The sequence below is a fragment of the Emys orbicularis genome, chromosome 7 (assembly GCF_028017835.1).
Source record: "Emys orbicularis isolate rEmyOrb1 chromosome 7, rEmyOrb1.hap1, whole genome shotgun sequence".
Lineage (NCBI taxonomy): Eukaryota > Metazoa > Chordata > Testudines > Emydidae > Emys > Emys orbicularis.
In genome coordinates this window covers 110,472,314-110,486,625 of record NC_088689.1, presented here as the reverse complement: position 1 = coordinate 110,486,625, position 14,312 = coordinate 110,472,314, and the positions used below count along the sequence as shown (strand labels likewise).

General features: G+C 49.8%; 1 protein-coding gene across 1 annotated transcript in view; it reads right to left on the bottom strand.

Annotated features, from left to right (window-relative positions):
- Positions 1-902: 902 nt before the first annotated feature.
- The window catches only part of CHST13 (carbohydrate sulfotransferase 13), a 67,906-nt gene continuing 54,496 nt past the window's right edge, over positions 903-14,312 (bottom strand). Inside the window, exons 2-3 of the mRNA XM_065407183.1 lie at positions 12,793-12,875; positions 903-3,354 (exon numbers count right to left, since the gene is read on the bottom strand). Of these exons, the coding sequence (XP_065263255.1) occupies positions 2,509-3,354; positions 12,793-12,875 (929 nt within the window). The 3' untranslated portion in view covers positions 903-2,508. The remainder of the gene's footprint in view (positions 3,355-12,792; positions 12,876-14,312) is intronic.

The following is a 14,312-nucleotide window of genomic DNA, read 5'->3' as shown; positions in this document are numbered from 1 at the left end:
AAACAGCCATCAAACTGTGACAACTTAAAGATGAAAGGCAATGCAGGCCATTCCCCATCTCCTGAGCCACCCAGTCCCCAAATACAATCACAGGGAGTCCATTATCACAGAGATGTTCCTTGTCAAAAAGTGATTTAGGCACTTGCAAATCTAAATCCCATCGACTGTCAATGGGACTTAGGCTCCTAACGGCCTAAATCGCTTCTGAAAATGGTTTAAGCTCATAAACCACTTTGACATTGCAACACTGCAATGCCTAAAATATCTTTACAATCTCGTCCTAGGTCACTATTGATCATTTTAGAAGAAATGGCCACCTACTCTGGTGCCGTGGGTGGAGGTTGGAATTGCGTCGGGTATCAGCCTTTTGGTGTCCTAAGTCTGACCCATGACTACAATCCATTATCGAAAACATGACATTGTGTCATAGAAATGGGAGCAAGGTAGGTTTTCAACAGGCATGGGCAAAAGATGGCCAGGTAACGTAAGACCAATGAGCAACCAAAACCTCCATGCAAAAATTCAATCCAAACCTCTGAGAAGTTCAAAATCCAAAATTTGTAATATTTTTATGTTTCTGTGCTTCTGGGTTTCAGGTAGATAGAGAAGTGCCCAAATAACCTAAGAAAGGCCATTTTCGTGAGCTCTCAGATCCCATCTGGCAGAGAAGTTCCGATAATTCAGATGATCATGAGAACTTTTCCAGTGCTGATCCAAACCCAACTACCAAACTTGATGAGATTGTCCCAGAGTTGGATTTCACTTTGGCCTTACAGAGTGTGATAACCAAGGACGGGACGTCAGCATTTTAGGAACAGTTCAAAGGCAGAGGGCAAAAGAAGTTGAGAAATAACAAGCTGAAAAATACTCAGTGAAAATATTTGTTTTAAAAAGACTAAGTCTGAGCACAATGGAGTTTTATAAAAACCTTGCCACTGTATTGCACTAAATCAAGTATTCACAATAGAATCAGCAGACACAATGTACAGTAATTCTACTATCAGCACGTTTACTTACAGAGGAGATGCTCTATATGCAGAACCAAAGCTGAATTTAACAGAGTAAAGACTGAAGTGCTGTTTTGTCTAAGGAAATCCATCTATCTGGACTGGTTGGAATTTAAAATCCTAGGTTTTCTTATTTCTTCTTCAAGTAATGAATTGTCCAAAGCCAGCCAGCCAGCCAACAACTTTCCACTAGGTGACTCTGTTTATGTTTTGTTCTCATACACACAAACACAGACTCTCTCTCTCTTCCCCCCACACTTTCCAGAAGTCTGCGTCATCTTTTCATAACTATAGTTATCTCCCATTTCTATAGTGCATCCCCTCCCAAAGTGCTTTACAAACAAACTGATACACAAACTATGCCTGGGAATTGTTTGGTCCAGCAGTGAAATGCAGCCACCTCTGGAGTGAGAAGCAGCAGCTGTTTAACAGCATACAGCTACACCGTATGGCAGGAGGTGAAGAAGAATATTTGGTAGGCCACATTTAAGCAGCCAAACTGGAATTTGGCCAAGACACAAGGATTATTACTATTGAACATTTATATTGTGGTAGTCCTTAGAGGGCAACCAGACTGTACAGCACCTAACACAATGGGACCTCAAACAGATGGAAAATAAAACAGTCCCTGCCCCAAAGAGCAGTTGACACCTACTCTTACACACAAGGGTCATGGGGTCTTTAATTACCATATTTGATCAGGACACACACACACACACACACACACACACACACAATCTAGGCCAAATCTTCTGCTGGTGTCAATCAGTGCAGTTCCACTGAAATCAATGCAGCTTCATCGATTTACAATTATGAATCTGTCCTTCTCTTTCTATACATACATAAAACAAAGTATTTAAAATCCCAACTGAGTGGAGAAGCGATAAAAACAGGCTTTGCCACAGAGAAATACTAGATCACAAGAAGACATCGATGGCTCACATTCCCCCTTCCTCAGTCAATGGGAAAGGGGGCGGCTTGGGGAAAGGGAGAAGAACAAAGAAAACAATACACATTAAATTATTGCTTTTCTCATCATCCTCTGCAAAATTCTGACAGTCCTCTTCCCCGTGCCCATCAAAGGTTGAGATCCCTCTTGTGATAGGGCTGCAAACAACCCAGTTAGTGGGACAGGCCGTGAAGGGAGCCTTCCCGAGATTCAGATCTGCAGTGAATTCTCTTAGCATCTAAAGGAAACACAAAAGTTGAACGTTTAAACAATAGCAGCCTGCTTCTGTGAACAATCTACCGCAGGCACTGGAATGGGCTAAGGGTGCTTCAGCCCAAGCGTTCCACATGCTAATCAACAAGGCAGCCTCTCGCCACATGGTCAGTCCCAATGAGGGCGTCGGCATGTGATGCACGTGCTTGAAGTGGAATGGAGAGGCAGAGAGGAAAGGAATTAACCAAACAGCGAGGATGCGGGGGAAGGTGGGAGGTGCCTTGAGTAGCTAAGAACGGGTGAGGCCCCCAGTTCTCTAGGGCCCCCCTACCACCACCCTCATCGGAGGCGCAGGTATGACGGGATGGAGTAGTTGAAGAGCAAGTAATCCATTTTGTATAAATTAAAGAGTTTCCTTTGGTAGAAGGGGCTGATGTCCTCGAAAAACTGGGCTGTCATGTCGTCTGTGGTCCTGGTGGTCTTGGAGGAAGAGGGGAACTTGACACTGGCGTCAGCCCCTACCAGCTGCAGGACATAGTTGGCGTCCTCGGCCAGTGTCTCGTACTTGCCCACCACATCGTAGTGAATGATGCAGGGGTGGCAGAGCGAGTGCACCCGCTCCCAGTGCTCGTTGAAGGGCTCCTCGTGTTGTGTGCGCGGGTCCAGCAGGTAGTAGACGAACTCCTCGAAGCGCACGTCATCACCACGCTCCAGGGCCTCGTTGCTGGGCTCCTGCCGGTGCCGGCGGATGATCTTAGTGCCGTAGCGCTTGTGGAAGGCCGTGTTGTAGCGGCGGGTGAACTTGTTGCGGTAGGCCGAGACCAGGCGCTCGAAGGGTTCCCGCACAAAGATGAACTTGAGGTAGTTGCGCAGGCGATGGTTGATCTCGGGAGTGCTGTACTCGGAGAGGGTGCGCAGGTTGGACGAGACATGGGCCTCATTGGCTGGGATTTCCAGAGGGTCCCGGTACTTGCCCTGTCCAGTCAGAACCATCATGACTCGCTTCCAGTTGGTGCAGGCCACCTTGGGCACGTAGCAGTAGAGCAGCCCATGCACGTCATCCACCACCAGGTGGCGCAAGTCATCAGGCGTCAGGAGGCGCCGCTTGCGGGTGTAGCGGCTGCAAACGCTGCTCAGCAGGTCCCGCCTCTGCTGGTGAGTGGCCTGCAGTGATGACTGCTCGAACTGGGGAGAGACAAGAGGGAAATCGTCATTGCCCGACTGAACTTAACATGGAGTTGGGCTCCAGCCAGACACACTGAGTTCAGACACGGGAATCAGGGTATGAAGTCCACGTTCCCTCCCTGTTGTGGTGTAACATGCGTTCCCCTCCCCAGCTTTGGGTGCTGCTTCTAGGCTATGGAGTTCACCTGTGTGGGCTTTTTGCCTTAGTTCTGAGCTTCGATTGCTGTGAGGCACTTGACACTTAGATCCAGTGGGGAAAAGGGAGGAGGATGGAAGCAAATAGAGAGTGAGAGAACGCACGGGCTTGTAAAAAATGGAGCAAAGTGAAATTCTAATTTAAAAATTGCTATAATCCATACACACTGAGTATAGACTGGCCACTTGTGCTAGCACAAATTAAGGGGTCAGGAGGGAGGTTCCTAATACAAGGAATTGGCTTCCCTTTGGCTAGGGGAAAATTAAATTGAATTGAGTCACCCATAAAGGAAAAAGCATGAATGTAGAGGGGGGATCTGCAAAGGCCCAAGGGGCAGCCAGGTAGACATCCATTGAAAGTCAAAGGGAACTGGACACACAACCCTCACTCGTGTCCTTGGAAATCTCTCCTTGAAATTTGGGGGCAGGGGAGTTTGGAGGAAGCTTCATGGACTCAAGCTACAATCCCTTCCACCAGCCTTGCTTAGGAGCCTGCCTACGCAGCCTCCTGTGGGATGGGGTCTGGGGATATTCTCAGGGCTGGGGGCAGGCTGGGTGAAGGTGAACAGCTGGGGTTCCCAGGGGAGTCTCCAATACATGGCTTAGCTCCCATGTTAGGGGCAGTTCAGGAGTCAGATTCAAGGGCACGTTTTCGGAGAGGTGTGGGGAGCAGCAGGGAACTGGGAGGGAGAATGAGCTGTTTCCAAGTCCCATGCTTTCTGGATGGCAGAGTCAGGAGCCCTGCATCACCCAGCTTTGTCAGCTCTCCTTAGGCTGGAGTCTGTAGGGTCAGAACATCCTTGGGTTTCGTGGGAGGGGCAATTATGGCTCCGGGAGCGGAAGAACGTTCAGTCTCTAGCACCCCTGGGATTGAACGTGCACGCCTTGCAGGGCCGAGGGGCTGCACGGGCTGTGGCTGGAAGGGAGCGTGACCCGTAGAGCGGCTCGGACTGAAGGCAAAAACCATTCTGAGGCCTGCCCTATGCCCAATACAGGAAGCGAAGAGGGGGCCTTTGGCACTTGCCCTGCAGAGGGGGTAGGCAAAGGAACAGCCCCCTTTGAGGGCCTCCTGCAGTGCAGAGGGGAGCGAAGAAACTCCATACAGAGATGGGAAGGCAGGGGGTGATGAGAGGCTGTTGTCGCAGAGCCAGACAGCATCAACCTTGCTGCTAAAGCCATTTGCTGGGCTGCCTGCTGAGCAGCCCCTCAGACATTGGCTTGGCAACACCCATGGCTCCCCCTGACCGGAGGGGTGGGGGTGGGGGGGGGGTTAGACCTGCATTGGCCTCAGTTCTCCCCTCTCACAATTATTCACCCTTTTCTATGAGGCCAGCTCAGCATCTGTAACTGGAGTGGTCCCATCGGCAGCATGACATGATTGTGATCACACCTGTCTTGAGATGCCTCCAGGAACCCAAACACCCTCCCCCATTCCCCCCACTTTGCATTCCTTTCTGCCTGAGCTGTCTGCAGAGCCAAGGCTTGGCAGCGGTCAGCTACGTGGCCCCAGGCTGGGCTGGGCAAGTTCATTAACGGGAGGCTCAGGTTCCTATTCGGGTTCTTCCCCCACCATTGCACAAAGCAGCTGCCATGCATGGTAGGGACATGTCTCTCCTCCTCCTCCAGTGCCACATTCCCCAACACAGCCCCGCTCTGCAGCAGGATGCAGGCAGAAGGCTCAGGTTTCAGCCCAGGAGTGCTTCATTTACATTTTCTCTCATATCCCTCAAGTCTTTGTATCCTCCTCTCCCCAGCCTCCTCTCCCACCAGCTCTACTGCTTTGCTAAAAGCCGAGCAGAGATGTCTCTGGACCGAAATCCCAGCTACAGACCCCCCCCCAAAACTTTGGGTAAGATCAGATCCAACTTCACGCCAGCCTCTAGCTCTGTAAACCCTAGAGCTGGGGAAGTTTGGATCTCTGAGCTCTGTAGCAGGAATTCACCTCTCACACTGTCATGTCTCAAACCACTAGAACCATGCGATTTCAAAGGGAAGCCACTGCCAGGAAGCTATCAGGAGGAGATCCCCTCCCTCTCTTGCCCACCCGCTCCCATCAATGCTGGCAGAGAGGCAGAAGACAACTGCTGTGGCTTCTCCATACCACTCAGGGATGGCCTTATAAGGGAAACTTCCAGGCTGGTCCCAGAGTGTTACCAACCAAGACTACGATGACAGTTAAGAAACTACCACTCCCACCGCTAAAAGAAAAGAAACCTGCTTTTGTGCAGCTGTCGCTTTACCACGATGATGGCTCCCATGTTGCAAGCCGAGGGGGTCTTCCACTTCAGACTCTGCTCCTCCAGACAGGCACCCCGCTGTCCGGGGGAATAGCTGCTCACTGTCCTATTTCTGTAGCCTGGGATTCACTTTGTTTCCCTTCACATCCCTCTGTTCCTGCATCTTTCACCACCCAAACCACAGAGGGATGGATCTTCCACAGGACTGGGAACAACCCCCATGGCTTGGCATTTGAATTGGCCTCCCTCTGAGCATCCCCTAGTTTAAACTGCTCAGCCTTGTCTACAAGGCCCTACAGAGCTCCTTGCTGGCCTACTTCTCTGACCTGGTCGCTTATCACACCACCTGCCTCCCCTCCTCCTCCTCACCAATAATGCCTCAGAGTCTGTTAGTTCTTTTTCCCCACAACCATCTCCTGCCCTTTTCTCCATGCCACCTCCACGCAAGGAACACCCTTCCAGTTACTGCTCTCCAAGCCACCTCAGGGGTCGACCTGCACTGGTGTGACAGTGCTCTGGCAAACTGCTCCTTTTCTCCTGCGGGTGCCCCACGGGGAGAGCAGGGGATGCGGCAGGACAGGCCTGAGGTGCAGCAGAGCTGGATGGGGATCCCCAGACTACAATAACAGGAACAACTGGAAGTCAGGCTTGAGGTGCTTCAGCTAAGATGGGGGGAACAACCCCTGGACTGGACTAGGAGGGTGCTGTAGGTCAGGACGGAGGTGCACTGGCAGAGTTGTGCAGGGAAAGCTTACACAATGACCCTCACATTTGATGAACATGCCCCGTATTCTTTCTGGGTCTCCAGGTGTTTTCCCCAATATTTGTGGACCTTAAAAACTCAAGAATAATAATAGTAAAAAAGGTTGCCCTAAAATCATTCCATCCCTGTAATCAGGTTCTGGCTGGATGCTCCTTCAGTAGCCAGCAAGACGGATCATTATCCTGTCAGCCCGGCTCACCACACATGGAGAGAGTTCCCGCCTCATGAGGTAAGGTGCAGCCAGACCTTTGCCTTCCTCACATTCTTGCTCCTGAAGCTTCCTGACAGCTGTCGGCCATTGTTACATCACCCTCCCTCCCCCAGGAGCCCATTTGCTTAGCCCAGGCTGCCTGCATGGACCCCCAGCCAGCCTGCCAGTCCCTGTAAGGCTCACCTCAAGCTCCTTCTTAGACTGGGCAGGCAAAGCTGTGGGTGCTTTGCTAGCTGGGAGCTTTCTAAACACAGCACTTGGGACCCTGGGACCCAATACAAACCTTCCATCCCGTTGACGCTTTGCATTCAGGCTCCTACATTGAAACCCACCGATTCATCGCTACAAGTTGCACTGTGCAGGAGGAAGCTTTCACTGGAAAGAGCTCACCCCCACGGCAGGCCCATAACCTTTGTAGATGTTTATGTGGGTATCATATAGGAAACTGAAACCACATTGTGACGTTGTGCAGTCTATATGGTTTTATAAAACTATGCTAATGGGTGAATATAATGTAACTGGAATATGCTTCATGCAAAAGGTCTCTTGTAAGGTATCATTACAAAGCTTATAATCTACTAAGTGTGATCATCCTATTTGTATAAATGTACCACTCTTGTATCTGGGACTAGAAATATGAAATATAACTCTGAGGGCCTATTGTAATTATGCAAAGTGTGGGCCATTAATGGTGGTTTGGAATCTTAATGGCTCCCATCAACCAGGACAATTGACTGGGGCTCTGTTTGCAAGCAAGCCTTCCTGTGAGTCAGGCTGGGAGGAACGAAGGGGCCTCCTGCCGGTCCCTGCGAGGGCAGCAGTCAGGCAACCTTCGGCGGCATGCCTGAGGGAGGTCCACCGGTCCCGCGGATTCGGCAGCAATTCAGCGGTGGGTACACCGAAGCCGCGGGACCGGCAGACCTCCCGCAGGCATGCCGCCGAAGGCCGCATGCCTGCCGTGCTTGGGGCAGCAAAAAAGCTAGAGCCGCCCCTGACAGCGACACGTGATCATGTCACATGAACTGGAATCCATCTTTAACCTGGTGCTTTTCCAGTGTGGGGGTGGGGTGGAAACCCAGAGAGAGACAAAGGATTCCCGCCTTATGCAAAAGATATATAAAGGGGTGGAAGAGAACAAAGAGGGAGAGGAGCCATCATGAAGAATTCCCCTAGCTACCACCTGAGCTGGAACAAGAGCTGTACCAGGGGAAAGAATTGTGTCCAGGCCTGGAAGGTGTCCAGTCTGAGAAAAAACTTACTGAAGCATCTCTGAGGGTGAGATTATCTGTATTCAGTTTGATTAGACATAGATTTACGCATTTTATTTTATTTTGCTTGGCGACTTACTTTGTTCTGTCTGTTACTACTTGGAACCACTTAAATCCTACTTTCTGTATTTAATAATATCACTTTTTACTTATTAATTAACTCAGAGTATGTATTAATACCTGGGGGAGCAAACAACTGTGCATATCTCTCTATCAGTGTTATAGAGGGCGAACAATTTATGAGTAAAACGGATTTATTTGGGTTTAAACCCAATTGGGAGTTGGGCATCCGAGCGCTAAAGACAAGCACACTTTTGCGAGCTGTTTTCAGGTAAACCTGCAGCTTTGGGGCAAGTAATTCAGACCCTGGGTCTGTGTTGGAGCAGACGGGAGCGTCTGGCTCAGCAAGACAGGGAAAACAGGAGCAGAGGTAGTCTCGGCACATCAGGTAGCAGCTCCCAAGAGGGTTTCTGTGATTCAACCCGTCACACACACGCAACATCTCTGTTCAAAAACATAGTCAGCAGGACCCACACTAATTGTAAATGGAAGCAGGGCTCAAATAAAGTATCCTTTCTCTGCTATTCACTCATTTTTTTCTCCCAACAGGGAAATAATGGGCTAGATCCTGAGCGGGTATAAACGGTCATAGCTCCACTGACACCAATGGAGCTATGACAATTTACACCAACTGAGGTTCTGCCCCATTGTACCTGGCTGGCGACTTGGAAGTCACGCCATTAGCATCTTGTTTGTGGTGTTACAGATATGGCCGAAGAGGCATTTTCATTCTTAGCCCTGGATTTCAGATACTGTAACTTCCTGAAAACAATCACCCTCTGGTTTGAAATGTCTCGTGTGGTCTCAGCTCAGAGGTTCTTTTCCCCCATCTGTAGCCATTTCTGTGAGTGAAAACAGTACAGAGTGTTTCATGCTATAAGACAGTTAGTCAAGTGTTTTTTCTGTACTTGCTCAAAACCATGGGGGATGGAGGGATGGCTAAAAGTATGCATGCACGGCCCCAAAGAAATGCAGCTGCATTTCACCAGTTACCCAATGGAGAAAGTGCACGTCTTGTATTTATCTCAGTGCAAAACTGCTCCCTTCATTTCCTTCTTTTTAAAAGCCAATGACATTAAGTATCAGTTTTTCAAAACCCCAACTACATTCCTGGAGCAGTAGGTCTGAGACTTTGAATGCACCAGAGCCAAGACATTCCACATTTACCACTTCTCCAGAGCAAATGTAATGCAGACATATTAAGGCATAAAAGCCATTACATGGGCATAAGAGGGACTCATTACAGTTGTCATGGGAACCATTAACTGCCTTTCCTGGAGTTGTGTTCATGTTCATTCTCAACAATAATGCTGCACAATGAGGTTTTGGGGGGGTGAATTTGATTTCAGAGGGAGTTTTAGGCTGGCCCCGCACACACCTCAGAGATCAACATGGTGAGGATAACATGGATAGTTCTTTCTAGATCTCTGATGCCTCCAGGCCTCTGGTCCCTCCATGGCTGCTAGCAGTTTGCCAGCCACGTGACAGAGTATAACCTGTAGAGTATAACCAGGAACTCTGACCCCGAGCAGGCTTGTGAGGAGGGGCTGATACCCATGATATCCCAAGTGGCACTACTGCCCCATTACGATGCATTTATGGGATGTTTGGGAGTTGGTGAGGTGAGCTGGTGTCATGCCATCACGACCCAGTGTCATGGTGATGCAGAGTCACTGCACCATAAACCCAGTTGGGGGCATGTTAATGGGCTAGTTGGCTGGGCGGTTGGCAAACCAGGACTCTCCTAGAGAACAGGGGGGCTGAGTGGAGACCCCTGCTGGGGATTATGACATTCAGGGGAAATTGACATGTCATTGCCCCTCTCTGACACTCAGAATGCTCTGCCTGGGCATTATGGGGAGGAAAGTCAATGGAAAAACACCACAGCGAGCAGCAGATCTCTGCTCAGCAGTGCTGATGCAGAAGTTGGTCCCTCAGTTTCTGGGTCAGCGGTGGCTAACAGCATCTCCACAGACCCCCGAGTGACACCCCCAAAAGTCAACGGATGGGTAGCTGTGTCAGGCTCTGGAGAGAACTGTGGCCAGCCCTCCTCATTTGTGGAAAAGTTCAGGGAACCCTTGAGGGTGCAGTAGATCCCACAGGATTCCCCCCAAGGCCTTCCCTCAGCCCCCTCATCAAAACACTGTCCCTCTCTGCTCTGTGCTGTTGCTCCTGTCTCATGGGGGGGGGGTACTGTCCCCTCATTCTCGAGCCTTTTACCTGGATTGCTAACAAAAGATGAAAACACCTCAAAGCATGCAAGCCCCTGACAGTAACCATCAAGCACCCAAACTGGGGAGAGTGGAGAAGCCTGTGCCTACTGCCCCTGCTATCTTGGGCCACTGGGATTCTGTGCTGGCTGCAGGAGCCAGGCCTGCATGTCAGAAGCCTGCCTGTGTCCTCTCCCTCCCCTTGCCGGCAGCCAGGAAACCTGGGCTGTGCAGTGAAAGGACCGCGCTCCATTCATTCTCCCCCTCTGCGAACCATCTGTAAAGTCAACAGTGCTCAGACAGGAACCCAAAGGGGAGGCATGTGCTGAATGCTGAGCTGGTCTCTGGCAGCGTCTGCTACTGATGTGCTTGCCAGCCACTCAGAAGGCTGGGAGCCCAGAGCCCATGTCCAAGAGGGCAAGAAGCAGACCTAGAACTCTGGTGAGGAAGAGGCTGAGAGTGGCCCTGCGTTTTCTGGGATTGTTGGGGAGATGGGTCCCGTCAAGGTTTCAGAAACGGCAGTTGGTGTCCGCACGTCTTCTGTCATGATACATGGGTCTGGCCTTCCAGTCACACGGTTAAAGGCGACAGCACATGCCTGGTTTCCAGTGAGATGCTGGCCATCTGAATGGGAGGTTAAGTGGGCGCTTTCTTTTAAAGAATGCTTTGACTGCAACAGACATAGTGTTAAGTAAGACAAGGCTGTTATCCTGCATTTATTTTTCCCTGTTCTAGCTCGTGAGGCTCTCATAGCACTTTACAAGGGTGAAAGAATTAAGGGCTGGAGCACCCACGGGGAAAAAATGGTGGGTGCTGAGCACCCACCGGCAACCCCCCAGCAGCTCCCACCTACCGGCAGGCCCCGCAAATCAGTGCCTCCCTCTCCCTCCCTGCGCCTCCCACCCACCATGATCAGCTGTTTTGCGGCATTCAGGAGGCTCTCAGGCGGAGGGGGCAGGAGTAAGGACAAGGCCCTCTCTGGGGAGGGGGTTGGACTAGGCAGGAAGAGACGGGGCGGGGTGGAGCGGGCGCAGGGCTTTAGGGGAACGGGTGGAGTGGGGGCGGGGCCTGGGGCAGAGCCAGAGGTCGAGCACTCCTCGTCACTTTGGAAAGTCGGTGTCTGTGAGGTGTGGTCTAGTTGATCATCTAATCTAGTGTCTTGCTGGGACTAGGGCTTGGGTGGAGATGAGACAGCTACAACACAATCCAAAAATGACTGTGGTTTACTAAGGGCGTGTCTACACGTACAGTGCTGCAGCTGCGCCACTACAGCACATCTGGTGAAGATGCTCTATGCCCCCAGGAGAGAGCTCTCCCGTTGGCATAATAAAACCACCCCCGCGAGCGACAGAAGCTGCGTCGGAAGGAGAAGCTCTCCCACTGACATAGGGCTATCCACACCGGCGTTTATGTCAGTGTAACTTATATCATTCAGGGGGATGGTTTATTCACATCCCTGAGGGATATAAATTCTGCTGACATAAGCTGTAGTGTAGACGTAGACTGAGGGTATGTCTATACTACCCGCCGGATCGGTGGGTAGCGATCGATCCAACGGGGGTCGATTTATCGCGTCTAGTCTAGACGCAATAAATCGATCCCCGAGCGCTCTCCCATCGACCCCTGTACTCCACCGCCCCGAGAGGCGCAGGCAGAGTCGACGAGGGAGTGGCAGCAGTCGACTCACCGCAGTGAAGACACCGCGGTGAGTAAGTCTAAGTACATCGACTTCAGCTACGTTATTCACGTAGCTGAAGTTGCATGACTTAGATCGATCCCGCCCCCCAGTGTAGACCAGGCCTTAGACTGTAGACTCTTCAAGGCAGGGACAATCTTTCTGTTCTGTCTGTACAGCACCTAACACAATGGTGCCCTATTCAGTTATTATCTTGGAAAACATGGCCAGGGTGATCTCAACATGGTCAGGGACACAACCCCATACTTGGGGTGTCAGACTGCCAGAAACTGGGAGTGGACAACTGGGGATGGATCACTCAAAACTGGCTGGTCCTGTTCATTTCCTCTGATGCACCTGGCACTGCACGCTGTCAGAGATGGGATACTGGGCAAGATGGACCATTGGTCTGACCCAGTATAGCCATTCACATGTTCAGCGGGGGAAGATTTTACCCATCTTCTGTGCTGTGGAATTTGCTTTGAAATCCTCAGCTAGAGCACCATTGTTGGATCCTCAACTACTGTACCTCAGCCTGGCTGTGCCAGGCCAAAGGCTAATGAAACTGCTTGACACAAGTAGCAGCAGGGGTCTGGAGTACTTTTTATCACTGATAATTATCTAGAAGGTTGTGACCTTTTTCAGACGCCACCCTTGACACCTCAAGGTCAGGTCATTACTGCAAAGCAGCCTGTGTGAGGCTGCAATTTTAGGACACACAAAAATGTCATTGAATAATGGGTCAATTCCCACCAAACCCCGCCAGATTCCCCACCACCACCTTTCAGATCCTTCATTTTCCTCTTCACGTTCACCCACCTGGTCACTGTCGTAAAGTGCCTGGAGTGGACTTCGGCCTGACTTCCCGTGCCAGCTGGTCCCCAGGATCCTATCCTCTGCAGCTGGAGAAGAAAGCAGAGCATTTTACTTCCCTTGCTACTGCCTCTCGGGTGCTCTCTTGAGATGCTATGACGGAGAGAAAAGAGCTCCCAGGACGAGCTAATTTTGTAGTTGTAGACAAGCCCTAGGTTAAATAGGAGTTGGTGTCACCTTCTATTTAGACCCACTCAGCTTCTTACACTGAACTAGCAACTTGTCCCCTTCCACCACTTGCCAAGCTATCAGTCACCCTGGGTGTGACGCCTTGAGAAAGGTGGTCACCTCTGGGTTAGGATTTACTGGATTCAAGTCCCACATCACATACTCAAAGGTGTCAATGCGCTTCTTGCTGCTGCCCACATGTGGGATTTCTAAATGCAGATCCGGGTATGTATATGGCTCTACACACCACATGAAAGTTCTGGAGCCAGCGGATGGTTAAATACATTATACATGACATCATAACAGCCCTAGGGTGTCTTGGAAAAGTGTACTGAGCACCCCATTGTACTAGACATCTTGCAGGCATTCATAAAATTCAGACCGATATGCGATTTTTAAATTGTTGATGTCCCATATAACACATCGGGAAACTGAGGCAATAGGTGCTCGGGATTTAGGAAAATCAAGCCGTAAGTGACATGCCCACATTGAATCAGTGAGAGAGTAAGGAATAGACCTAGAAGTCTGAGTTCAAACTCATGGCCTTATAAACACGAATATCTCTCTCTCTCTCTCACACACACACACACACACACACACACACACACTGCTCTTTATCTGAGATTTAAAAGAGCCTGGTCAGGTTAATAAGTGTATTTGTAATACAACTTTCCTTATCCCTGTTCTTTGTAACATCTGAATTCCTGAAAGTTTTCAGAACTAACATTCTTAAATTTACTTGTCCCGACTAATGCTGTGTTTGTTTGTTTTAATTTTCTGTATTTCACTACATTTGAGCTGTAAGCCTAATCAGTTTCATTTTATTTTGTTTCTTCTCGTCAGTTTCATTTTCTGGCTCTCCATACTAGCAAACTGTGGCAATGTTTGAACTGCAAACGCTTCATGGGTCATATTTAAAATCAAAGAAAATACTATTTACATGGAATGCAAGAAAATGCATCTCTCTTCAAAATATTTCTGCCAATAAATAAAACCGAAGTTCGGGGTACAAACATTTCATGCACGTCCTTTTAAAATAATAAAACCACAAATAAAAGGCAATTGCATTTCACAACTTCAATTGCAACTGCCAAGTAACTTGACCCACGTGGACATGAGAAATGCCACTGCCTACTGGGCTGGATCAATGAGGGAAATTACTCAACAGGAGGTAACAGAGAGCAATCCCAACCGTTTTATCTGACAAAAGGGTGTAATAGCATTTGTGCTAGGCAGTAACAGGGGGACAGACTAAGGTATACATTTCCAGGCTCAGGTCACTTGCTAATTAATAGGGA